Here is a 26,288-nt window from a genome sequence, read left to right on the forward strand (position 1 = left end):
TGTGTGCGTGTGCGCGTGCGAGAGAGAATGGAGGAGAGACATAGAGAGACGGAGAGATTAGGTTAGATATTTATTTGTCTGATTTTCCACAGATAATTGCTTTACGTACAACAAAATGCACTGCGAGAGAGTGAGAGACCTGGCATAGACAACATCAAACATACACATTCATGAAAAACAAAACAGAAATGATAGTTTAAGGACTCTTACACCTCCCTTCACCATTACAATCACTGTGCCCCCCCCTCATCCACATCCCCTTAATGTCCAAGTTCCCTGAGTGTTGCACATCATGTTATTGCACAACCCCATCATTACAATGTCCACGATTCCATGATAATTTGACATAGTTACAAGGGTCAGTGCGTGTGGCACAAATGAGTTTTTGTACACGACCAGTTTAGACTTGGGAGTCTGTAGTGTTTCCTGGATGGCAGGATCACAAACTCGGAGTTGGGAGGAGTCCTTCCTCTGCTATTTTGTTTGCCATCCTCAGCATGTTTTTGTGGTAGCTGTCCAGAAAGGTTCTTTACGCAGTTCTCAGCAGACTTGTCACCCTACCACACTGTAATGCAGAACGGCAAAACGCTCTGGATAGTGGAGCATAATAAAAGATAACAATACGAGCCAACCAAACATTTGGAACACCTTCCTAGTATTGAGTTGCATAATTATAATACAGGAAGGCACAATTTATACTACAATATTTACAGTGTTGGGGATGGGGGGGTGGGGGAGCATTGTATAAACTGAGCAGTATAATAAGTATCTGGTAGCAGTAGTTGTGATATGTGTGTGTGTGTGTGTGTGGGTCTGTACTATCATGACACAAGGTGAGACCCAGATGCAGATGGTTGGAGTCTTACAATGTTTAATGATCCGAAAGGACTAGGCAAGAGAATGGTCGTGGACAGGCAAAAAGGTCAAAACCAGTCCAGAGTCCGGGAGGTACAGAGTGGCAGACAGGCTCGAGGTCAGGGCAGGCAGAATGGTCAGGCAGGCGGGTACGGACTCCAGAAATGGGCAAGGGTCAAAACCGGGAGGACTAGAAAAAGGAGAAATGCAAAAATGCTGGTTGACTTGGAAATATACAAGACGAACAGGCACAGAGAGACAGGAAACACAGGGATAAATACACTGGGGAAAATAAGCGACACCTGGAGGGGGTGGAGACAATCACAAGGACAGGTGAAACAGATCAGGGTGTGCGCGTGCGCATGTGTACTAAGGTGTGGAGAATCAGAGCAGGTGGTCAGTCCAGTTCAAGTGTTCAGCAGTCTGATGGTTTGTAGTTAGAAACTGTCTCTGAACCTGTTGGTATCAGACCTCATGTTCCGATACCGTCTGTCCGACGTTAAGGGAGAGAACAGCTCGTGGCTGGGATCCTTGATGATGCTGCATGCCTTCCTCAGGCACCTTTTCGACTAGATGTCCTGGATGGGTGAGAGCACGGTCCCAGTGATGTACCGGGCTGTCTTCACCAACCGCTGGAGAGCCTTGCGGTCGTGGACGGAGCAATTCCTGTACCAGGCCGTGATGCAACCGGTCAGGACGCTCTCGATGGTGCAGCGGTAGTATCTGGAGAGGACCCGGGGTGGCATGCCGAATTACTTCAGCCGCCTTAGGAAGTAGAGACGCTGTTGCGCCCTCTTGACAAGAGTGGTGGTGGTGTCGGTCCATGTCAAGTCTGAGAGGGTGTGTGTGGGTGTATGCCTGCTGCTGCAGTCAGTCTGATTTAGTGGTGTGTAAATCCCCTTGTAGTGGACAGATCCAATCAGCAACAAGTCCTGAGACTCTGAGGTTACCAGTGACGTGCGTGTGTGTGTGTGTGTACGTGTGTGCGCACGCACACAGGAAATTACATTTTACTACCAGAGGTGACAACAGCGGTAGAAGCTTTTTAAAAGGCCATAGAGGGATTTGACCTGCTATAATGACCGTCACATCCTGTCCCCCCCCCACCCAGCTTTGAAGAGGTGTGCGGCGTCCTGAAGCGAGGTGGATTCTCTCAGGTGAATTCAGTCGGGCAGTTGGAAGGGCAGTCCTTCTGTCAGGACCCCCACTGTGCGGACGTGTTGGTGTTCCCTCCCCAGCTCAAAGCTGACCTGTACCGCACCAAGCTGCTCATCGACAACAAGCTCATCATACAGGTACTGCTGCAAGACTGCCTGGGAAATGGCACCTATTCCCTATATAGTGCACTACATGTGACCAGGATAGGGTGCCATTTCAGACACATCCCAGGGCTTCGTACTAAGCCAACCATTGAACAAAACAATGAAAGAAACATATGGCTGTATTGTACATCAGCTTGCATCCATAAATCAAAGTAAACTTTTCTATGCAAATTCTTCCCCATCCATTGTGAATACAGAGTAACCAAAACCCATTTTGTGCCACTCTATAAAACCCTCCTCCTTGTTTCTGGGAGAATATTCAAATGACTAATTCTATGGCTGCGGAGCTATAAGCTTCTCATTTTAATTTCTAGTCCAATAAAGTCAAGCTGCTGCCTGCCACAGCTTCTCTGAGCGCCACGCCACACAAGCACAGTGAAATTTGATTACGAAGCCAGATTCAATTAAGCATTCAATACCACTGCTAAATGAATCACTTCCCCTCTCTCCTCATCTTCATCTCACTCCCACTCTCCTTCCTTTCTCCGTGTCCTTGCTCTTGCCTTCCTCTCTTTTTTTCGTACAAAGACCTTGATATGGACACTAACTAAAGGAAGTCAAATTAGCTGTTATGCTATGTTCAGCACTGTCTCTAGAGGGGGGGGCTCTGCTGGTTGAAGGACATCTCCATTAATCTCTCTGTCTGCTTGCACACATTATTCTCTCTCTCTCATCCTCTCTCTCTCTCTCTCTCTCTCTCTCTCTCTCTCTCTCTCTCTCTCTCATCCTCTCTCTCTCTCTCATCCTCTCTCTCCCTCATCCTCTCTCTCTCATCCTCTCTCTCCCTCATCCTCTCTCTCTCATCCTCTCTCTCTCTCTCATCCTCTCTCTCTCTCTCTCTCTCATCCTCTCTCTCTCTCTCTCTCTCTCATCCTCTCTCTCTCGCTCTCTCTCTCTCATCCTCTCTCTCCCTCATCCTCTCTCTCTCTCTCTCATTCTCTCTCGCTCTCTCTCATCCTCTCTCTCTCTCGCGCTCTCTCTCTCTCTCATCCTCTCTCTCTCTCTCTCTCTCTGTCCTTTGTGGAAAAAGGCTGTAGTCAAGTTGTAACCCTACCTCTCTCTTTCCTTCTCTCCCTCCCCCTTCCGCCCCCTCCCCTCCCGTCTCCCCCTTCACTCTCTCCCTTCTATCTTTCCCTTCCCCCTCTACCCCCTTCTCACCCACCCTTCTCTAGGATAAGTGGTGTAGCGTTGGTCCCTGTGTGGTGCGCTCTCTGTTGCCCCCAGACGGGGACGTCCTGATGGCTGGCTCCTCCTCCGGCCTTACCGTGTCACACACCGCCTCCCTGGTCACCCACGGCAACAGCCAATCGAAAGTGTTTGTCTGTGTTGGCGACCGCCCACCCGCCCAGAGGGAGGAGCTACAGGAGGTCCTTGCCAATATGGCCTGCAAGAGTACGTGGGAAATGTGTGTGTGTGTGTTTGTGTGAGTCAACTGTCGCTATCTACTTTCCATTGAAGCTTGTACTGTTGGCACGATATGGTTGTGGGCCTCTGTAGCTCAGTTGGTAGAGCATGACTTGCAACGCCAGAATTGTTGGTTAGAATTTCCTGGGACCACCCTTACGTAAAATGAGTGCACGCTTTAAGTCGCTTTGGATAAGAGACGCGTCTCCTAAATGGTATATATTGTTATTACTACTGTGGTTGTGTTTTTGGGAGAAATGTTATTGAGTCCCAGTGTGGGTTGGTTCATGCTACAGACTTACTGTATATGTGTGTCTGAGTGTTTGAGTTTGTCTGGTCAGATGTGAAGCTGATCCCTATGAGTTTCCTGTCTCTGGACCCATGTGACCTGAGGCTCCAGCGGGTCCGGGTCATCCTGCTGACCCCCCAGTGCTCCGTGTCTGCAGTCAGCAACCCTGTTGAGTTCATACTGCAGGAGAACGGAGGTACTGCTTCACATACACCAACACACTACACCCCATATACCCTCCATATTACCACCTATATACCCTCCATATTACACCCCTATACCCTCCAAATTACCACCTATATACCCTCCATATTACCACCTATATACCCTCCATATTACACCCCTATACCCTCCATATTACCACCTATATACCCTCCATATTACCACCTATATACCCTCCATATTACCACCTATATACCCTCCATATTACCACCTATATACCCTCCATATTACCACCTATATACCCTCCATATTACCACCTATATACCCTCCAAATTACCACCTATATACCCTCCATATTACCACCTATATACCCTCCATATTACACCCCTATACCCTCCATATTACCACCTATATACCCTCCATATTACACCCCTATACCCTCCAAATTACCACCTATATACCCTCCATATTACCACCTATATACCCTCCATATTACCACCTATATACCCTCCATATTACCACCTATATACCCTCCATATTACCACCTATATACCCTCCATATTACCACCTATATACCCTCCATATTACCACCTATATACCCTCCATATTACCACCTATATACCCTCCATATTACCACCTATATACCCTTCATATTACCACCTATATACCCTCCATATTACCACCTATATACCCTCCATATTACCACCTATATACCCTCCATATTACCACCTATATACCCTCCATATTACCACCTATATACCCTCCATATTACCACCTATATACCCTCCATATTACCACCTATATACCCTCCATTTTACCACCTATATACCCTCCATATTACCACCTATATACCCTACAAATTACCACCTATATACCCTCCATATTACCACCTATATACCCTCCATATTACCACCTATATATATACCCTCCAAATTACCACCTATATACCCTCCATATTACCACCTATATACCCTCCATATTACACCCCTATACCCTCCAAATTACCACCTATATACCCTCCATATTACCACCTATATACCCTCCATATTACACCCCTATACCCTCCATATTACCACCTATATACCCTCCAAATTACAACATATATACCCTCCATATTACCACCTATATACCCTCCATATTACCACCTATATACCCTCCATATTACACCCCTATACCCTCCATATTACCACCTATATACCCTTCATATTACCACCTATATACCCTCCATATTACCACCTATATACCCTCCATATTACCACCTATATACCCTCCATATTACCACCTATATACCCTCCATATTACCACCTATATACCCTCCATATTACCACCTATATACCCTCCATATTACCACCTATATACCCTCCATATTACCACCTATATACCCTCCATATTACCACCTATATACCCTCCATATTACCACCTATATACCCTCCATATTACCACCTATATACCCTCCAAATTACCACCTATATACCCTCCATATTACACCCCTATACCCTCCATATTACCACCTATATACCCTTCATATTACCACCTATATACCCTCCATATTACACCCCTATACCCTCCATATTACCACCTATATACCCTCCAAATTACCACCTATATACCCTCCATATTACCACCTATATACCCTCCATATTACACCCCTATACCCTCCATATTACCACCTATATACCCTCCATATTACCACCTATATACCCTCCATATTACACCCCTATACCCTCCATATTACCACCTTTATACCCTCCATATTACCACCTATATACCCTCCATATTACCACCTATATACCCTCCATATTACCACCTATATACCCTCCATATTACCACCTATATACCCTCCATATTACCACCTATATACCCTCCATATTACACCCCTATACCCTCCATATTACCACCTATATACCCTCCATATTACCACCTATATACCCTCCATATTACCACCTATATACCCTCCATATTACACCCCTATACCCTCCATATTACACCCCTATACCCTCCATATTACCACCTATATACCCTCCATATTACCACCTATACCCTCCATATTACACCCCTATACCCTCCATATTACCACCTATATACCCTCCATATTACCACCTATATACCCTCCATATTACCACCTATATACCCTCCATATTACCACCTATATACCCTCCATATTACCACCTATATACCCTCCAAATTACCACCTATATACCCTCCATATTACCACCTATATACCCTCCATATTACCACCTATATACCCTCCATATTACCACCTATATACCCTCCATATTACCACCTATATACCCTCCATATTACCACCTATATACCCTCCATATTACACCCCTATACCCTCCATATTACACCCCTATACCCTCCAAATTACCACCTATATACCCTCCATATTACCACCTATATACCCTCCATATTACCACCTATATACCCTCCATATTACCACCTATATACCCTCCATATTACCACCTATATACCCTCCATATTACCACCTATATACCCTCCATATTACCACCTATATACCCTCCATATTACCACCTATATACCCTCCAAATTACCACCTATATACCCTCCATATTACCACCTATATACCCTCCATATTACCACCTATATACCCTCCAAATTACCACCTATATACCCTCCATATTACCACCTATATACCCTCCATATTACCACCTATATACCCTCCAAATTACCACCTATATACCCTCCATATTACCACCTATATACCCTCCATATTACCACCTATATACCCTCCATATTACCACCTATATACCCTCCATATTACCACCTATATACCCTCCATATTACCACCTATATACCCTCCATATTACACCCCTATACCCTCCATATTACACCCCTATACCCTCCATATTACCACCTATATACCCTCCATATTACCACCTATACCCTCCATATTACACCCCTATACCCTCCATATTACCACCTATATACCCTCCATATTACCACCTATATACCCTCCATATTACCACCTATATACCCTCCATATTACCACCTATATACCCTCCATATTACCACCTATATACCCTCCAAATTACCACCTATATACCCTCCATATTACCACCTATATACCCTCCATATTACCACCTATATACCCTCCATATTACCACCTATATACCCTCCATATTACCACCTATATACCCTCCATATTACCACCTATATACCCTCCATATTACCACCTATATACCCTCCATATTACCACCTATATACCCTCCATATTACACCCCTATACCCTCCATATTACACCCCTATACCCTCCATATTACCACCTATATACCCTCCATATTACCACCTATATACCCTCCATATTACCACCTATATACCCTCCATATTACCACCTATATACCCTCCATATTACCACCTATATACCCTCCATATTACCACCTATATACCCTCCATATTACCACCTATATACCCTCCAAATTACCACCTATATACCCTCCATATTACCACCTATATACCCTCCATATTACCACCTATATACCCTCCATATTACCACCTATATACCCTCCAAATTGCCACCTATATACCCTCCATATTACCACCTATATACCCTCCATATTACCACCTATATACCCTCCAAATTACCACCTATATACCCTCCATATTACCACCTATATACCCTCCATATTACCACCTATATACCCTCCATATTACCACCTATATACCCTCCATATTACCACCTATATACCCTCCATATTACCACCTATATAGCCTCCATATTACCACCTATATACCCTCCATATTACCACCTATATACCCTCCATATTACCACCTATATACCCCTATACCCCAAATGATACCCTCAACCCTGTTGAGTTCATACTGTAGGAGAACGGAGGTACAGCTTACCCTTGAATTGGCTTCTGCTTAATCCAAAATCAACCCAAGTTAGATTGTAGATGAGCAGAAGTGTAAAGACATCTCTGTTTCAGACACAGACCTGCTCCAGGACCTGTCCCAGGGTTCCATAGCCCAGACCAAGCTGGACACACTGGTGGCCCAGCAGAAGAGAGACATCGTCCATGCCCTGAAGTGTGAGAACATACAGAGAGAGAGAGACGGTGTTTACGTGTGTGTACACACACCCCTCTCTCTCACAAATGATCTAATCTCGTCTGCAATTAGAGCCGAGTTCCCCTCTGAGAGGCTCTAAGTCTTAATTAGAAATGCTAATGCTTCCTGGTCTGGTCAGCATGACTACCGTTAGCTACAAAACAACGACACAGTAACCTTCCCATGCTGTGCACTTTCCCTCATACAGACACAGGGCTGGTTTAAAGAGACAGGTTGAAGAAACACAGCAAACACAACCAGTTATTCAGTCTTATAGTATGAACATTGTGTGGGCTGGATGATGTTAATCTAGGGGGAGTGTGTGTGTGTGCGTGTGTGTGTGTGTGTGTGTGTGTGTGTGTGTGTGTGTGTGTGTGTGTGTGACGGAAACCCATCTTCTGTAATCACACGGTCATTGATCGGGCTCAAATGGTTTTGCCAGCAGCGGCAGATCCTCTCTAACGGGCCGTTAATGAATGGCAGATGGCTATCGACCCGCCCGTTGGCACGGTGACTGGCGGTGCTGCATCTCTTTTGATGTTTACAAGTATTTTCTTATTGGATGTTGTAACAGCACACATCTGTTGTGTTTATTACCATAGGTCAAATATTTGGTCTCACTAACTAAGTATATTGTTCTGACTTAGCAGGAATTAGAAAATGGTTGGCTGCAATCAGCGGCTGGTGCAAGGCAACAGGGGAATGACATGAGAAATGCTTCATATACGTGAATTGTTTAAGAAAAAGAACATTTATGCATGCTCTGCTTCAAAGCCCTTTAGTGAGGATTTGTGTGCAGCGGAATGTGAAAAACAATTGTAGGCTTAGCCGTCTTTTTGCCGTCATCCGCTGTGCGTCGTCGGAGACATATTCATTGATGTTCATTCGTGGTTGTGCTTTGTGAGTGTGACCATGTGTTTCCTTTGCATGTTGAATATGTTATTTCATGTGTGTGTGTTGATATGCCTTGTGGGGCTGTGTGCTAATACTGCAGGTGTGCGTTGATATAAAGTGAGAGTGTGTGTGTGTTTGCATGTGTCTGCGTGTTTGCACATTTGTGTGTGTTTGCGCACTCGCGTGTGTCTCCAGTCCCCAAGGTGCAGGTGGTGTTGTACTCTACCTGCTCCTTGTACCCTGAGGAGAATGAAGAGGTGGTGAGGGGAGCTCTGGAGCAGGCTGGGCCTACTGAGGGACACAAACTACAAGCCTTCAGGTTAGTCTCTCTCTCTCTCTGTCTCTCTCTCTCTCTCTGTCTGTGTGTGTGTGTGTTTCTTTTTCGCTCTCTTCCTCCCCCTCTCAACCCACCTTCCCCCCCCCCATCCCTCTCTGTCTCTCTATCTCTCTCTGTCTCTCTCTCGCTCTCTCTATGGCTCACCTCCCTCCCTATCTACAGCTCTCTGTCTCTCAAACTTTAGCACCCCAGGTAGGACCTAAAGGACTACCATTAGAGATGAAATCATTATCAGCGCCAAATCAAAGAAACTCTTTCCTCGTTATCTTGTGGGTAGTTTTCCCTGTGTGGATATTGTTCTTGAAGTTAGACTATTTCACAACAGGTCTTCACAGCCCCAGGCTTAAACAGCTATACCTAGGACTATTGGTAGGGATTGTATTGACTTGTGGCCTGTGAATTATTTATTAACTCTGTCTGTGCATTTATTAACTCTGTGCATTTATTAACTCTGTCTCTCTCTGTGTGTGTGTGTGTGTGTGTGTGTGTGTGTGTGTGTGTGTGTGTGTGTGTGTGTGTGTGTGTGTGTGTGTGTGTGTGTATCCCTCACTGCATGCGTTGTGTGTGACTGTGCGTGTGTGTTGTCCAGGCCGAGCTCTTCCTTACCCACATCTCTGAGCCGAGCTGAGGAGAGAGCAGGGGGTCCGTTCTTCAGACTGGATCCTTCAGACGAAACTAACGGCTGTTTCCTAGCTGTACTCACCAGAGAGGTGAGACAGACAGAGAGAGACACGGAGAGAGAGACCCCTGTTGTGATACAGTACTTGTAATTCACCAACCTTTTCTGAGTCAAGATCACTTTCGCAGTCAAAAAGCAAGCCGAGATTTACCGCTTAGAAAAAAAAAAGAATATATGACTTAAAAAATGTACGCCTGTGTAACATGCACCTAATAAAAACAGTTCTGTAGGAATGAGGTGTGTGCAGTAGACCTAATACATTATCACAGCATATTGGCTATGCTTGGCCTGCCAGTAGTGTTCTTCTCAGACCATATTATCTCAGACCATATTATCTCAGACCATATTATATTAGACCATATTATCTCAGACCATATTATATTAGACCATATTATCTCAGACCATATTATATTAGACCATCTTATCTCAGACCATATTATATTACACCATATTATCTTTCAAAAATTGATAACAAAATAGATCAGTTGTCGTATCACTTGCGAGGCACAGCTGAGAATAAATGTAAATCATTTGCTAATAATTAAAAGTGTTATTTGACTGGACTGATGGTACCTGCATCTGATGGACAGTCTCAGCGGGGGGAGGCAGAAAGCAGCAGAGGGTCTGCCTCTCACAGTCCCTGCTCTCTCCTTTCCTCCGGTGAGACTGACCAGAGAGAGGGGGCACCGTCACATTATTTCTGCCTCATGCACAAATTCATGTTGTTCCTATGACCAGAGAAAGTGAAATATTCCTAGATATTAAAATAAACATGACGAGCTGCCAATAGTACAAACTCAGGCGTATTGATACACTTGGCTACTCATTCATTGCAACTGAAGCGCGAGTGGAAGTAGGGAGAAGTAAAAGTTATGTTTTGTAAAAGTGCTGAATAAAAACAGTGTTGACAGTGCTGAATAAAAACAGTGTTGACAGTGCTGAATAAAAACAGTGTTGACAGTGCTGAATAAAAACAGTGTTGACAGTACTGAATTAAAAACAGTGTTGACAGTGAGGAATAAAAACAGTGTTGACAGTAGAGAATAAAAACAGTGTTGACAGTGAAGAATAAAAACAGTGCTGACAGTGATGAATAAAAACAGTGCTGACAGTGATGAATAAAAACAGTGCTGACAGTGAAGAATAAAAACAGTGCTGACAGTGATGAATAAAAACAGTGCTGACAGTGATGAATAAAAACAGTGCTGACAGTGCTGAATAAAGACAGTGTTGACAGTGATGAATAAAAACAGTGCTGACAGTGCTGAATAAAAACAGTGCTGACAGTGATGAATAAAAACAGTGCTGACAGTGCTGAATAAAAACAGTGCTGACAGTGATGAATAAAAACAGTGTTGACAGTGCTGAATAAAGACAGTGTTGACAGTGCTGAATAAAAACAGTGCTGACAGTGATGAATAAAAACAGTGCTGACAGTGATGAATAAAAACAGTGCTGACAGTGCTGAATAAAAACAGTGTTGACAGTGAAGAATAAAAACAGTGTTGACAGTGAAGAATAAAAACAGTGCTGACAGTGATGAATAAAAACAGGGTTGACAATGCAGAATAAAAACAGGGTTGACAGTGCTGAATAAAAACAGGGTTGACAGTGCTGAATAAAAACAGTGCTGAATAAAAACAGTGTTGACAGTAATGAATAAAAACAGTGTTGACAGTGATGAATAAAAACAGTGTTGACAGTGCTGAATAAAAACAGTGTTGACAGTGCTGAATAAAGACAGTGTTGACAGTGCTGAATAAAAACAGTGTTGACAGTGCTGAATAAAAACAGTGCTGACAGTGCTGAATAAAAACAATGCTGACAATGCAGAATAAAAACAGTGTTGACAATACAGAATAAAAACAGGGTTGACAGTGCAGAATAAAAACAGGGTTGACAATGCAGAATAAAAACAGTGTTGACAATACAGAATAAAAACAGGGTTGACAGTGCTGAATAAAATCTCACTCAAAATAAACAGCAGCTCTTTGCTGTATTCTTTGACAGTCTCTCCCTGGTCATGGTTTTAAAAATGATGAAATCTTTCGTAGACCAGTATGCTGTGGGCTCGTTGAAGCTGTAAGAATGGTGATTTGAGCTATCCGATTGGCCAGGGCAGTAGGCACACTTGATTTAGCCACAGCTCTCCTGGTCCGCCGGGTAGGCAGAGTTTGTTCCTTCAGACAACATATGATTCAAAATAGGCACAATTTGCCTCCCTGGCGCGCAGGGTTTCTGAATCAAGTGCACCTACCGCCAACAGCCCAATATGAATCAAAAAAATTAGGAAGGATCACAAGGCTTTATCGAAATGTTTGGTGATCGACTAGGAATGCCTTGGCGATCGACCAGTTGGTGACCACTGAGCTAGGCTGTGTATTCCCCTCTGAGAAGACCCAAAGTGCTGTTTGTCAAACAGTGTAACGATCCCACCACTATCATCAGCAGTATGCTACATCAGCAGAATGACGAGTGTCCTCAGCCATCTGAGCCACTGGGAGAAACGTATTTAGCTCAGAACACATCCCTCTGCTCCTAGAATGCATTGAATGCACTCTTCCAAGCCTCTATAGACACAGGGAAAGTCCAGCCTCAGTGCTGAACACTTCAGGGTTGATTTTTATCATTACTGTCTGTATACGAGGCTATACGTGTTTTGGCTGCAGACTTGTTTGTTTACTTAGTCGTTCTGGTCAATGTTCAAAGAGCTGGAAGTAGAGAGGGAGAACAAAAAACCCATAACCTCCCCGGGGGTGTCGATGTACTCCTCCCCCTTGCCCGATCGTGATGCACTGAGCAGTACACATCCTTCCACACATCCACTGACAGATCCCTGGCTCACGTCTGAGAGAGACAGGAGAGGAACTCCCCCGTCCTCCACATACATTCATCTGGCCACAGAAATAGCACCACACAGCTGAGAGAGAGAGAGAGAGAGAGAGAGAGAGAGAGAGAGAGAGAGAGAGAGAGAGAGAGAGAGAGAGAGAGAGAGAGAGAGAGAGAGAGAGAGAGAGAGAGAGAGAGAGAGAGAGAGAGAGAGAGAGAGAGAGAGAGAGAGAGAGAGAGAGAGAGAGAGAGAGAGAGAGAGAGAGAGAGAGAGAGAGAGAGAGAGAGAGAGAGAGAGAGAGAGAGAGAGAGAGAGAGAGAGAGAGAGAGAGAGAGAGAGAGAGAGAGAGAGAGGAGTCGGGTTGAGAAAGGCAGCCTGCTTCATGTAAGGAAAATACACTGAGAAAAGAGAACATGCTTGTCATCTCTTGTGAGCTTCTGAAGGAGTTTGGAGGTTTACAAAGTCTAGAACGTTGTGAGGTGAAGGGGAGAGGTGAAGGGAAGGGGAGAGGAGATGAGGTTAGATGAAGGGGAGAGGAGGTGAGGTGAAGGTGAGGTGAGGTGAAGGGCAGAGATAAGACAGTTTGAATGAGAGACAGGGAGTAAGCAGAAAGCTGACATCATGGCCTCTGTGCGTGACAGAGGGAAAGGCAGAGCTGCAGTTGAGTTCAGGTGAAACTGATAGCAGAGAAGATGACAGGTTCTAGAGAAGGAAGGAAAGAGGGGGAGCGAGAAGAGGGAGGATGGAGAGAACTGAAGGCTAGAAGAAGACTGAGTGTTGGGGCACAGAAATAGGCGGCAGGACGTCATTCCATCTACTACCTGAGATAGAGGGAAGAGGTAAGAAGGAGAGAAGAGAGTAAAAGAGACCGTGAGAAAGAGGAAGATCTGAAGGTGAAAAGATCAGCATTGAGGTCATGAAGACAGACTGTACAGCCTTGAAGGTAGAGCTGGAGAGGAGAATGAAGGAAAGGATCAGAGGAAGCAGACAAGCCTGAGAATAGGTGACCGTAACGAGAGGTTGAGAGGAGGAAGGAGGGAGATGAAAGACGAGGGCTGCTATGAAGGAGAGAGACAGAGAGAGACATGGTACTGCCAGGAGGTTTTCATCCAGAGAACCCTATGAAGGAGAGAAACAGAGAGAGACGTCGTACTGCCAGGAGGTTTTCATCCAGAGAACCCTATGAAGGAGAGAGACAGAGAGAGACATGGTACTGCCAGGAGGTTTTCATCCAGAGAACCCTATGAAGGAGAGAGACAGAGAGAGACATGGTACTGCCAGGAGGTTTTCATCCAGAGAACCCTATGAAGGAGAGAGACAGAGAGAGACATGGTACTGCCAGGAGGTTTTCATCCAGAGAACCCTATGAAGGAGAGAGACAGAGAGAGACATGGTACTGCCAGGAGGTTTTCATCCAGAGAACCCTATGAAGGAGAGAGACAGAGAGAGACATGGTACTGCCAGGAGGTTTTCATCCAGAGAACCCTATGAAGGAGAAAGTGTATGTTGATATCTGCTTACTTCAGTTCAATGCTGTCATCATTTTTGGGGGGGAATTCAGTTCAATGCTGTCATATTTTCCCAGAGTATTATGATGATTGACTTGGCTGTCTATGTTGATGTGGAAGAGTGGCGATGTCTTTTTCTCTCTGTTCTCCTCAGTCTCTCGTCTATTTTCTCTCTCTCCCATTCCCTCAATGCTGTTCCTGTCTTCTTCTTTCACATCAATGTCAACCAAACTCTTTATTTTTGTTTTACGGTCTCTCTCTCATGTAGTCTCTCACACAATGTCGATCTATCTCACACTAACCACTCTTACAGATTCCTCTCTCCCTCGTTCTCGCGTTTGCAGTTTCTCTCCATCCCACTCTCTCCCGCAGTTTCTCTCCTCTCTCTCCCTCTGTAGGTGGGTCTTAAGTGAGACTTCAGTCACCACAGCTGAGCTGTGTTTTAATGGGCTTTAAGTGTGGTGCAGTGGAGGAATGATGATGGGGAAGCTACTTTCACAGAGCCACAGCCGCTGTACCGCTAGCCTAGCTTCCTGCCTGCCCACCTTAGCCTAGCTTCCTGCCTGCCCACTTTAGCCTAGCTTCCTGCCCGCCCACCTTAGCCTAGCTTCCTGCCCGCCCACCTTAGCCTAGCTTCCTGCCCGCCCACCTTAGCCTAGCTTCCTGCCCGCCCACCTTAGCCTAGCTTCCTGCCCGCCCACCTAGCTTGCTGCTTGGCTGCTTACGTAGCCACGGTCGGCCAAACAGGCACCTATAGTCCAAATTCCCAAGCATGGCCACGTTTAGGATATTTCTCCACGTGATGAAACCTGCTCTACTCTACCGTTTACAACACACTGGATTATCAAGCAATTTTCTCCCTCTCTCTCTCAGGGTGTGACAGAGTTCTCTCTCTCTCTTTCCCTCTGTCCTTCACAGCGTCTGTTCATCCCCCTGTCAGCCGTCACATTTATACCTCCACAGACAGGGATGAAAAGATAATCAAACGGCTATAATAGCACCTCAAACAGGCTTCTTTCCACCCCTAATAAACTCAGCTAATCAAAAGTTATTGTGGCACTCTGAAAAGCGCCGTAAAAATAGCAATTAGATAAGTGTGGGAATGCAGTTTCACTGGGAGCGGGCGTCAGATTGGACCCGGTAAAATCATTTTATGAGGTTTTCATACAAGAACAGCTAGGGACAATAAACTCGGTGTTGAGACTCAAATCAAATGTTGTTGGTCACATACACGTGGCTAGCAGATGTTAATGCGAGTGTAGCGAAATGCTTGTGCTTCTAGTTCCAACAGTGCCGTAATATCTAACAAGTAATCTAACAATTCCCCAACAACTACCTAATACACACAAATCTAAAGGGGCGAATGAGAATATGTACATGTAAGTATATGGATGAGCGATGGCCGAGCGGTTTAGGCAAGATGCAATAGATGGTATAAAATACAGTATATACATGTGACATGAGTAATGTAAGATATGTAAGCATTATTAAAGTGGCATTGTTTAAAGTGACTAGTGATCCATCACAGCGTTGACTGTGATGTGTCTGGACTGTGATGTGTCTGGACTGTGATGTGTCTGGACTGTGATGTGTGTGGACTGTGATGTGTCTGGACTGTGATGTGTCTGGACTGTGTCTGGACTGTGATGTGTGTGGACTGTGATGTGTCTGGACTGTGATGTGATGTGTCTGGACTGTGATGTGATGTGTCTGGACTGTGATGTGATGTGTCTGGACTGTGATGTGTCTGGACTGTGATGTGTCTGGACTGTGATGTGTCTGGACTGTGATGTATGTGGACTGTGATGTGTGTTTGGACTGTGATGTGTGTTTGGACTGTGATGTGTCTGGACTGTAATGTGATGTGTCTGGACTGTGATGTGATGTGTCTGGACGGTGATGTGTCTGGACTGTGATGTGTCTGGACTGTGATGTGATGTGTCTGGACGGTGATGTGATGTGTCTGGACGGTGATGTGATGTGTCTGGACTGTGATGTGTCTGGACTGATGTGATGTGTCTGGACTGTGATGTGATGTGTCTGGACTGTGATGTGATGTGTCTGGACTGTGATGAGTGTGGACGGTGATGTGTCTGGACAGTGATGTGATGCGTCTGGACTGTGATGTGTGTGGACCGTGATGTGTGTGGACTGTGATGTGATGTGTGTGGACTGTGATGTGATGTGTCTGGACTGTGATGTGTCTGGACTGTGATGTGATGTGTCTGGACTGTGATGTGTGTGGACCGTGATGTGTGTGGACTGTGATGTGATGTGTCTGGACTGTGATGTGTGTGGACTGTGATGTGATGTGTGTGGACTGTGATGTGATGTGTCTGGACTGTGACGTGTCTGGACTGTGATGTGTGTGGACTGTGATGTGTCTGGACTGTAATGTGATGTGTCTGGACTGTGATGCGTCTGGACTGTGATGTGATGTGTCTGGACTGTGATGTGATGTGTCTGGACTGTGATGTGATGTGTCTGGACTGTGATGTGTCTGGACTGTGATGTGTCTGGACGGTGATGTGTCTGGACGGTGATGTGTCTGGATTGTGATGTGATGTGTCTGGACGGTGATTTGTCTGGACGGTGATGTGATGTGTCTGGACTGTGATGTGTCTGGACTGTGATGTGTCTGGACTGTGATGTGATGTGTCTGGACGGTGATGTGTCTGGATTGTGATGTGATGTGTCTGGACTGTGATGTGTCTGGACTGTGATGTGTCTGGACGGTGATGTGTCTGGACTGTGATGTGTCTGGACTGTGATGTGTCTGGATTGTGATGTGATGTGTCTGGATTGTGATGTGATGTGTCTGGACGGTGATGTGTCTGGACTGTGATGTGTCTGGACTGTGATGTGTCTGGACTGTGATGTGTCTGGATTGTGATGTGATGTGTCTGGACGGTGATGTGTCTGGACGGTGATGTGTCTGGACGGTGATGTGTCTGGACTGTGATGTGTCTGGACTGTGATGTGTCTGGACTGTGATGTGTCTGGATTGTGATGTGATGTGTCTGGACTGTGATGTGTCTGGACGGTGATGTGTCTGGACTGTGATGTGATGTGTCTGGACTGTGATGTGTCTGGACTGTGATGTGTCTGGACTGTGATGTGATGTGTCTGGACTGTGATGTGTCTGGACGGTGATGTGTCTGGACTGTGATGTGTCTGGACTGTGCTGTGATGTGTCTGGACTGTGATGTGTCTGGATTGTGATGTGTCTGGACTGTGATGTGTCTGGACTGTGATGTGTCTGGACTGTGATGTGATGTGTCTGGACTGTGATGTGTCTGGACGGGGATGTGTCTGGACTGTGATGTGTCTGGACTGTGCTGTGATGTGTCTGGACTGTGATGTGTCTGGATTGTGATGTGTCTGGACTGTGATGTGTCTGGACGGTGATGTGTCTGGACTGTGATGTGTCTGGATTGTGATGTGTCTGGACGGTGATGTGTCTGGACGGTGATGTGTCTGGACTGTGATGTGTCTGGACGGTGATGTGCCTGGACGGTGATGTGTCTGGACTGTGATGTGTGTGGACTGTGATGTGTCTGGACGGTGATGTGTCTGGACGGTGATGTGTCTGGACTGTGATGTGTCTGGATTGTGATGTGATGTGTCTGGACTGTGATGTGTCTGGACGGTGATGTGTCTGGACTGTGATGTGATGTGTCTGGACTGTGATGTGTCTGGACTGTGATGTGTCTGGACTGTGATGTGATGTGTCTGGACTGTGATGTGTCTGGACGGTGATGTGTCTGGACTGTGATGTGTCTGGACTGTGCTGTGATGTGTCTGGACTGTGATGTGTCTGGATTGTGATGTGTCTGGACTGTGATGTGTCTGGACTGTGATGTGTCTGGACTGTGATGTGATGTGTCTGGACTGTGATGTGTCTGGACGGGGATGTGTCTGGACTGTGATGTGTCTGGACTGTGCTGTGATGTGTCTGGACTGTGATGTGTCTGGATTGTGATGTGTCTGGACTGTGATGTGTCTGGACGGTGATGTGTCTGGACTGTGATGTGTCTGGATTGTGATGTGTCTGGACGGTGATGTGTCTGGACGGTGATGTGTCTGGACTGTGATGTGTCTGGACGGTGATGTGCCTGGACGGTGATGTGTCTGGACTGTGATGTGTCTGGACTGTGATGTGTCTGGACTGTGATGTGTGTGGACTGTGATGTGTCTGGACGGTGATGTGTCTGGACGGTGATGTGTCTGGACGGTGATGTGTCTGGACTGTGATGTGTCTGGACGGTGATGTGCCTGGACGGTGATGTGTCTGGACTGTGATGTGTGTGGACTGTGATGTGTCTGGACGGTGATGTGTCTGGACGGTGATGTGTCTGGATTGTGATGTGTCTGGACGGTGATGTGCCTGGACGGTGATGTGTCTGGACTGTGATGTGTGTGGACTGTGATGTGTCTGGACGGTGATGTGTCTGGACGGTGATGTGTCTGGACGGTGATGTGTCTGGACTGTGATGTGTGTGGATTGTGATGTGTCTGGACTGTGATGTGTCTGGACTGTGATGTGTCTGGATTGTGATGTGTCTGGACGGTGATGTGTCTGGACTGTGATGTGTCTGGACTGTGATGTGTCTGGACGGTGATGTGTCTGGACGGTGATGTGTCTGGACGGTGATGTGTCTGGACGGTGATGTGTCTGGACTGTGATGTGTCTGGACGGTGATGTGTCTGGACGGTGATGTGTCTGGACGGTGATGTGTCTGGACGGTGATGTGTCTGGATTGTGATGTGTCTGGACGGTGATGTGTCTGGACTGTGATGTGTCTGGATTGTGATGTGTCTGGACGGTGATGTGCCTGGACGGTGATGTGTCTGGACTGTGATGTGTCTGGACTGTGATGTGTCTGGATTGTGATGTGTCTGGATTGTGATGTGTCTGGACGGTGATGTGTCTGGATTGTGATGTGTCTGGACGGTGATGTGTCTGGATTGTGATGTGTCTGGACGGTGATGTGTCTGGATTGTGATGTGTCTCCTGCGCTCTTTAAATGTCCCCATATTGAGAGACGGTTAGAGTCGTGTAATACGCAGGCAGAACTTAGAATCATGTGCGTGTTTGTCTTAGCTTGTAAGTAGAATTGCACAGTGGAGGTGGGAGTTTATATTCTTCCTGGTTATCAGAGGTGCGGTGAGAATGGCATAACTGGGTCAAACAGTTTGTGGTACGGTGAATGTACTTGTTTAAGACCTACACTACCGTTCAAAAGTTTGGTGTCACTTAGAAATGTCCTTGTTTTTAAAATAACATCAAATGGATCAGATATACAGTGTAGACATTGTTAATGTTGTAAATGACTATTGTAACTGGAAACGGCTGATTTTTTTATGAATATCTACACAGAGGCCCATTATCAGCAACCGTCACTCCTGTGTTCCAATGGCATGTTGTGTTAGCTAATCCAAGTTTATCATTTTAAAAGGCTAATTGATCATTAGAAAACTTTTTTGCAATTATCTTAGCACAGCTGAAAACTGTTGTTGTGATTAAAGAAGCAATAAAAGTGGCCTTCTTTAGACTAGTTGAGTATCTGGAGCATCAGCATTTGTGGGTTCGATTACAGGCTCAAATTGGCCAGAAACAAAGTACTTTCTTCTGAAACTCATCAGTCTATTCTTGTTCTGAGAAATGAAGGCTATTCCATGCAAGAAATTGCCAAGAAACGGAAGATCTCGTACAACGCTGTGTACTACTCCCTTCACAGAACAGCACAAACTGGCTCTCACCAGAATATAAAGAGTGGGAGGCCCCGGTGCACAACTGAGCAAGAGGACAAGTACATTAGAGTGTCTAGTTTGAGAAACAGACGCCTCATAAGTCCTCAACTGGCAGCTTCATTAAATAGTACCCACAAAAAACACCAGTCTCAACTTCAACAGTGAAGAGGCGACTCCGGGATGCTGGCCTTCTAGGCAGAGATCCTCTGTCCAGTGTCTGTGTTCTTTTGCCCATCTTAATCTTTTATTTTTATTGGCCAGTTTTAGATATGGCTTTTTCTTTGCAACTCTGCCTAGAAGGCCAGCATCCCGGGGTCGCCTCTTCACTGTTGACGTTGAGACTGGTGTTTTGTGCTTTTCTTTCAAAAACAAGCACATTTCTAAGTGACACCAAACTTTTGAATGGTAGAGTATGTTGTGTATGGTGGTGTTTGTGGTTTGTTGCTGCACACAAGTTTAGCAGTGTGCCCAGGTAGAGAGGATGATTTAAGAGGCTTGAACAGAAGTGAGGGGGGATGGGGTGGATGTGAGATTTAAAGGGATGAGGAGGGAAGGAGAGGGGGAGGGAGAGAATCTGTTGAATAATTCAGCGCCCCCTGTCTGTGTGAGTTAGCATCAACACAGTCTGTGCAACCCCAAAAGACCCTCCCGTACACATCTGCAAAACAACTCAAATGTACACACACACACACACACACACACACACACACACACACACACACACACACACACACACACACACACACACACACACACACACACACACACACACACACACACACACACACACACACACACACACACACCCTTCCTTTCTCTCAGTAAGTGTGAATTATTCAGTTGGTGGGGAGAGGAGAGCTGTGTGGGTTGGTGCTGTGACAGCAGGTGACCCTGCAGCAGGAAGAAAGGACATGGTGCCTCCCTCTCCTCTCTGCTCTGCTCTCTTCTCCTCTGCTCTCCTCTCCTCTCATCTCCTCTTGCTGTCTTCTCTGCTCTCCTCTCCTCTGCTCTCTTCTCCTCTCCTCTCCTCTTGCTGTCTTCTCTGCTCTCCTCTCCTCTGCTCTCTTCTCCTCTTCTCCTCTGCTCTGCTTTCCTCTTGCTGTCTTCTCCTCTCCTTTGTTCTCTTCTCCTCTCCTCTGCTCTCCTCTTGCTCTCCTCTCCTCTGCTCTCTTCTCCTCCTCTCTTCTCCTCCTCTCTTCTCCTCTGCCCTGCTCTCCTCTTCCTCTCCTCTCCTCTCCTCTCCTCTCCTCTCCTCTCCTCTCCTCTCCTCTCCTCTCCTCTGCTCTGCTCTGCTCTCTTCTCCTCTGCTCTCCTCTTGCTGTCTTCTCCTCTGCTCTCCTCTGCTCTCCTCTTGCTGTCTTCTCCTCTGCTCTCCTCTCCTCTGCTCTCTTCTCCTCCTCTCTTCTCCTCTGCTCTGCTCTCCTCTTGCTGTCTTCTCCTCTCCTCTGCTCTCTTCTCCTCTCCTCTCTTCTCCTCTGCTCTCCTCTCCTCTCTTCTCCTCTGCTCTCCTCTCTTCTCCTCTGCTCTCCTCTGCTCTCTTCTCCTCTCCTCTGCTCTCCTCTCTCCTCCTCTGCTCTCCTCTCTCCTCCTCTGCTCTCCTCTGCTCTCCTCTCTTCTCCTCTGCTCTCCTCTCTCCTCCTCTGCTCTCCTCTGCTCTCCTCTCTTCTCCTCTGCTCTCCTCTCTTCTCCTCTGCTCTCCTCTCTTCTGCTCTCCTCTCCTCTGCTCTCCTCTCTTCTCCTCTGCTCTCTTCTCCTCTGCTCTCTTCTCCTCTGCTCTCTTCTCCTCTGCTCTCTTCTCCTCCGCTCTCTTCTCCTCTGGTCTCCTCTCTTCTCCTCTCCTCTGCTCTCTTCTCCTCTGCTCTCTTCTCTGCTCCTCTGCTCTCTTCTCTGCTCTCCTCTCTGCTCTCTAAAGTACTATTGACAGCTTACTTGACGCTCATAAAACACTCATAAAAGACTGTACTGTATATCCAACCTATTTTGTCGTAAAATTATCACATGGTTTAAACTTGTTCCAGTATCTCCTCCTTACTCTCTCCATGTTCCTTTCCTGACAGCCTGACCTGGAAGAGATCGAGTCTGCACAGGAAGTGCTTGCCAGGGCAGCAGCCACGGGCCTATTGGACGGGATTGATTCCAACAATCCAACCAGGAAGGAGAGGCGTGGCCGACAGACCCACCAGGCACCAATCAGTCACGCCCGCTCAGCTCATACACGCCCACACGCCACAGTCAGCAGCCAATCCAGAGTCATGGAGTTCCTGAACCGTGAGACCAAGGGTAGTAGCTCCGCCCCTACGGTGGGGTCGACCAATGGAGGTCTGTCGCAACGAGGTCAGTTCATTCACACACACAGTTTCACTCCTAACACACGCATACTCAACTGCTCTTTCTGTGTCGTACTAGTCCAAAGGCCAAGAGCTATCTCACTCTTCTCCATCTCTTCCTTTCGCCTCGTTCCTCTCTCACACTCCGCCATCCCCCTCTTCCTCTCCTCTAGGTAAAGCCAAGCCTGCTCGCCGACGCCCTCCCAAGCCCTCCGTCTCCAACAGTACCTCCTATACCTCCCCTTACTCCGCCCCTAACCCCGCCTCCAGCCTCTCCAGGAAGAATCAGACCCGCCTCATCAACACTGCAGCCGCATACAACAACCACCACTCGCCTACCGCCACAGACCCCAACCCCCCTGCTGCCCCTCTCACCACAGCCCCCTTCGCCCCCCTGGTCCACCCTGGCCCCCCTAAGGGACGTCAGGAGGTGCTGCGCCCCGTGTCCCTCACCCTGCCCCCGGTCTTGTTCCCTGGGTACCCCCCCCCGGCCAGACAGATCCGGAACCTCCCTCCGCCCCCCCAGAGGTCCAACCCCTCCCTGGCCTACTACCAGTGGAAGACCTCACCCCCCCAGGTGCCCCTGATCAAGTCCTCTGGTAGTGTCCACGAAAAGCCTGTCGTCAAACACCCTCGCCCCTGGCTCTGACACGGCACACAGGACAATACTTCAGGCAAATACACAGATACACACTCAAATATTGAAGACAAAAAACACACTACCATACACTGAAACATAGAAGACATGTTACACACATGGAAGTTACATTCACACAGTGTCCATAGTGCTGTCATTATTATAGTTTTAAAGCAAAAACAATAAAGCACCTTTAAAGTAATTTCACTTTAGTACTTTTCGTATGTGTCATAAAACAAGTATGCCATAGTCTCAAGTATACAGTAATTGTATATTTTTACAGTAGTGCCAATTACCAAATATGTGATTTCATGACTTCAATGACTTGACCCATTACATGAGAAAATAAACCTGCACTTTCAAGACCTTCCCTTGTTTTGGTATTGCATTTATTTTCACAACAGATTACAATTACATGGTGTAGAGATGAGTGAAGAACAGAGCACATAAATCACACTATCTTCACGTATGTTTTTAACGTTGGAGTGGATTGCATTCACAGAGTTGAGTTAAGAGTGTAGAGAGGTGTACCTGGATCCTAAAGGAGACAGTGGGTGGTCAGCTCTCCGTGTGTGTGTGTGTGTGTGTATGTGGTTAGGCTTTTGTGCAGAGCACCTTTCTCCATAATGACACCCTCCTCTGTAACCTCTCTCTCCAATGATGATCCATCTCTATCTCTCCCCACACATTCAGATTACAGACACATGAAATACCAACACCACCCCATTCCTCCCTCTCACCTCCAACCTGGGGTACAATCATTACTTTACAATAAGTATAGTACAATCCGAGCACCCCTTCTCAAGGGAGACATTGGTTCAGTCTTATGTGGGCCAGATGGGATGGAATACATTGGTTCCCATGTCCTGTACACTTCCTGTCTCTGTTAGGACATCATGGCTGTATAGTCCGTGACACGTCTCTGTTGGAGTCTGAGGCTCAAAGGTTACCAGGTCGGGTAGAACAGCTGGATGGCGGCGATTGGTCAGTGGCCTTGTCCATAGCGACCGGCTTTTACCATAAGCATGTCCCGTTTCCACGTCAATGAGACAGACGTCTTAAAGAGACCATTGTGTGTGTGTCCCGTTCTGGAATGCTACTCAGTTTGGCACTGCGATGGGAACAGGGCTGCTCTCACTGTGTACAAGAAGTACAAAAAAGGGGTAGATAAACAAACACACATTCAGTGTGGGCTTCCTGATGCAACAAAGCCAGCACTCAGTGGGGATTGGTTATTTTTCTCAGGTATGTCCAGTGTGTCTCAGTATTAGTCTAAAGCCTGCGTCACAGGAAGCAATTTGGACGCAATTTAAATCGCATGCAACATCCAGTCCTGTTAAACATCACATCATGGTTTCATAAATTATTTGTTTATCCAAACGTTTGGCAATTGTAGCAGCATCGATATAGACAAAAATGCTGTCTGTACAATTTAGTTAGCAAGCTAGAATGTTTCCTATTGCCAAGTCTGTTTTTACCTAGCTCTCAAACTCAAGACGGCATTCTGCCTTCCTACAGTTTTCAGCCTTTCGCTTAGCCCACGACTGGCTCATGTTGACTACAATCCCGACGCGGTGTTTAGACATTTAGAAACGTCAATAATCAAGGCTTTCAAAACATGTGGCCCTTGTCTTTCATCAGAAGAGAAAGAATCCTTCAAATAAAAAAAAGATACACACCTTGCTACAGTCAGTGTATCAAATGAACCTTTTATTTTATTATTTCTCGATGATATGAAAGATAAGGTCCTTACGCTTCCATAACCGTACCGCAAGCGACTCGTTAATGTTCAGATTGAGCATCGGGGCTCTAAACAAAACTCCCCCGTAGAGAAGACGCCTTCATCCAATAACTCTTACGTATAAAGTAATGGAACTGAGAGTCATGATCAAGGGCTGTGTTTTACCACGCTAGCTAGCAAAACTTTTTATTTTTTTATTTTGTTTTTAGCTAACTAAACTAGCAATGAGCTAACCTAGCCAGCGCAGTTCATGTTGGACAATTTCAGTTGAAACTGGACAGATAAAGGTCTGGGTTCACTTTTAAAATGACATTTATCGACTGCCAGAGCATGTACATAAACCATGACTAGACCATTTTTTTCTGACATTTGGCATGTCTCGTTGTGGTTTGCAGCAGCACTTACAGCTGTGTTGACACGACAACTGGGTCAGAGTTCCGTACGGAACGATATGACGAGACATGTAAACTTTTTTTTTCTGCTCACTGATTGGACACTGCATACAGTCAGTTGCGTGAAATAGGATTCATTTCTATCTTGCAGGCCCCAAAACATTTGGGGGGGGGGGGTGACACACTGTGCAACACAGGTGCAACTTCGTTGCAAGCAATATAAATTGTATCCAGAATGCTTTGTGTGACATCGGCTTAATACTCCATAAAGCTCAGTAGTAATAATACTCCACAAGACGAGGCAGTGCCCGGTGAGGACAGCTGTGGCCTGGCTAAAGTAGGCAAGTCTCGCTATGTCATGGCAGAGTTCAAATCTCAATGGAAAGTTCCACTAATGATGGCCCAAATTAGCAGCACATCATTCTGCTGTAGCTTGGCCTTCCTCTTCTTCTTCTGCAGATTAGTTCACTTTTTATTATTTTGAGCAGATCTACATTCCCAGATCCATTCCTCCTTTGGTCTGCCCAGTGGTGTTAACATGTATGTACATCGTTGGTTACCATGGCTGGTATTGGTTAGGAGTGGTTGTAGGTCGTAGTTGTGGCGATAGTGTGAGTGACAAAGCCAGGGGCTGTGGTAGGGGGTGTGGTCAGTGAGCTGTCCGTCATTGCTGAGGCAGTTCTGAGGGCGTTTTCTTTGTTTTCAGAGTGTCTATGAGAGACTGGACGCCACGCTTCACGCTGGTGGTCACCCGGCGCGTCACAGAGTCGGGGGGCGGGGAGGAGGAGCCAGCTCTCTGGGAGGGGGGGCGTGCCACCAGACACTTCTGATACCGCAGCTGAGGAAGAGGAGGGGAGGAGGAAGGGGGAGAGGAAAGTACATCAGAGTCTAACTCAATCACAACCCTAACACTAACTGTAGCTTCATGTCCACGTCCTGGTTCAACCCTAACCGTAGCCTCAACCCCAACCTTAAACCAATCACAACCCTAACACTAACTGTAGCTTCATGTCCACGTCCTGGTTCAACCCTAACCGTAGCCTCAACCCCAACCTTAAACCAATCACAACCCTAACACTAACT

At 46.4% G+C, this 26,288-nt stretch overlaps 2 protein-coding genes across 13 annotated transcripts in view; one reads left to right on the top strand and one right to left on the bottom strand.

The window, feature by feature from the left end:
• The window catches only part of LOC106604784 (putative methyltransferase NSUN7), a 38,154-nt gene extending 14,717 nt beyond the window's left edge, over positions 1 to 23,437 (top strand). For all 4 annotated transcript variants that reach the window (XM_014199817.2, XM_014199816.2, XM_014199819.2 and 1 more), the window contains 8 exons: positions 1,967 to 2,150; positions 3,350 to 3,569; positions 3,923 to 4,066; positions 7,986 to 8,087; positions 9,196 to 9,319; positions 9,927 to 10,047; positions 22,166 to 22,442; positions 22,609 to 23,437. In XM_014199817.2, coding sequence (XP_014055292.2) covers positions 1,967 to 2,150; positions 3,350 to 3,569; positions 3,923 to 4,066; positions 7,986 to 8,087; positions 9,196 to 9,319; positions 9,927 to 10,047; positions 22,166 to 22,442; positions 22,609 to 23,084 — 1,648 coding nt within the window. In that variant the 3' untranslated portion in view covers positions 23,085 to 23,437. The remainder of the gene's footprint in view (positions 1 to 1,966; positions 2,151 to 3,349; positions 3,570 to 3,922; positions 4,067 to 7,985; positions 8,088 to 9,195; positions 9,320 to 9,926; positions 10,048 to 22,165; positions 22,443 to 22,608) is intronic.
• Positions 23,438 to 23,444: 7 nt separating this feature from the next.
• Positions 23,445 to 26,288, bottom strand: part of apbb2a (amyloid beta (A4) precursor protein-binding, family B, member 2a) — a 47,634-nt gene continuing 44,790 nt past the window's right edge. For all 9 annotated transcript variants that reach the window (XM_014199809.2, XM_045718152.1, XM_014199815.2 and 6 more), the window contains one exon: positions 23,445 to 26,043. In XM_014199809.2, the coding sequence (XP_014055284.1) occupies positions 25,870 to 26,043 (174 nt within the window). In that variant the 3' untranslated portion in view covers positions 23,445 to 25,869. The remainder of the gene's footprint in view (positions 26,044 to 26,288) is intronic.

The sequence above is a fragment of the Salmo salar genome, chromosome ssa05 (assembly GCF_905237065.1).
Source record: "Salmo salar chromosome ssa05, Ssal_v3.1, whole genome shotgun sequence".
Classification (NCBI taxonomy): Eukaryota; Metazoa; Chordata; class Actinopteri; order Salmoniformes; family Salmonidae; genus Salmo; species Salmo salar.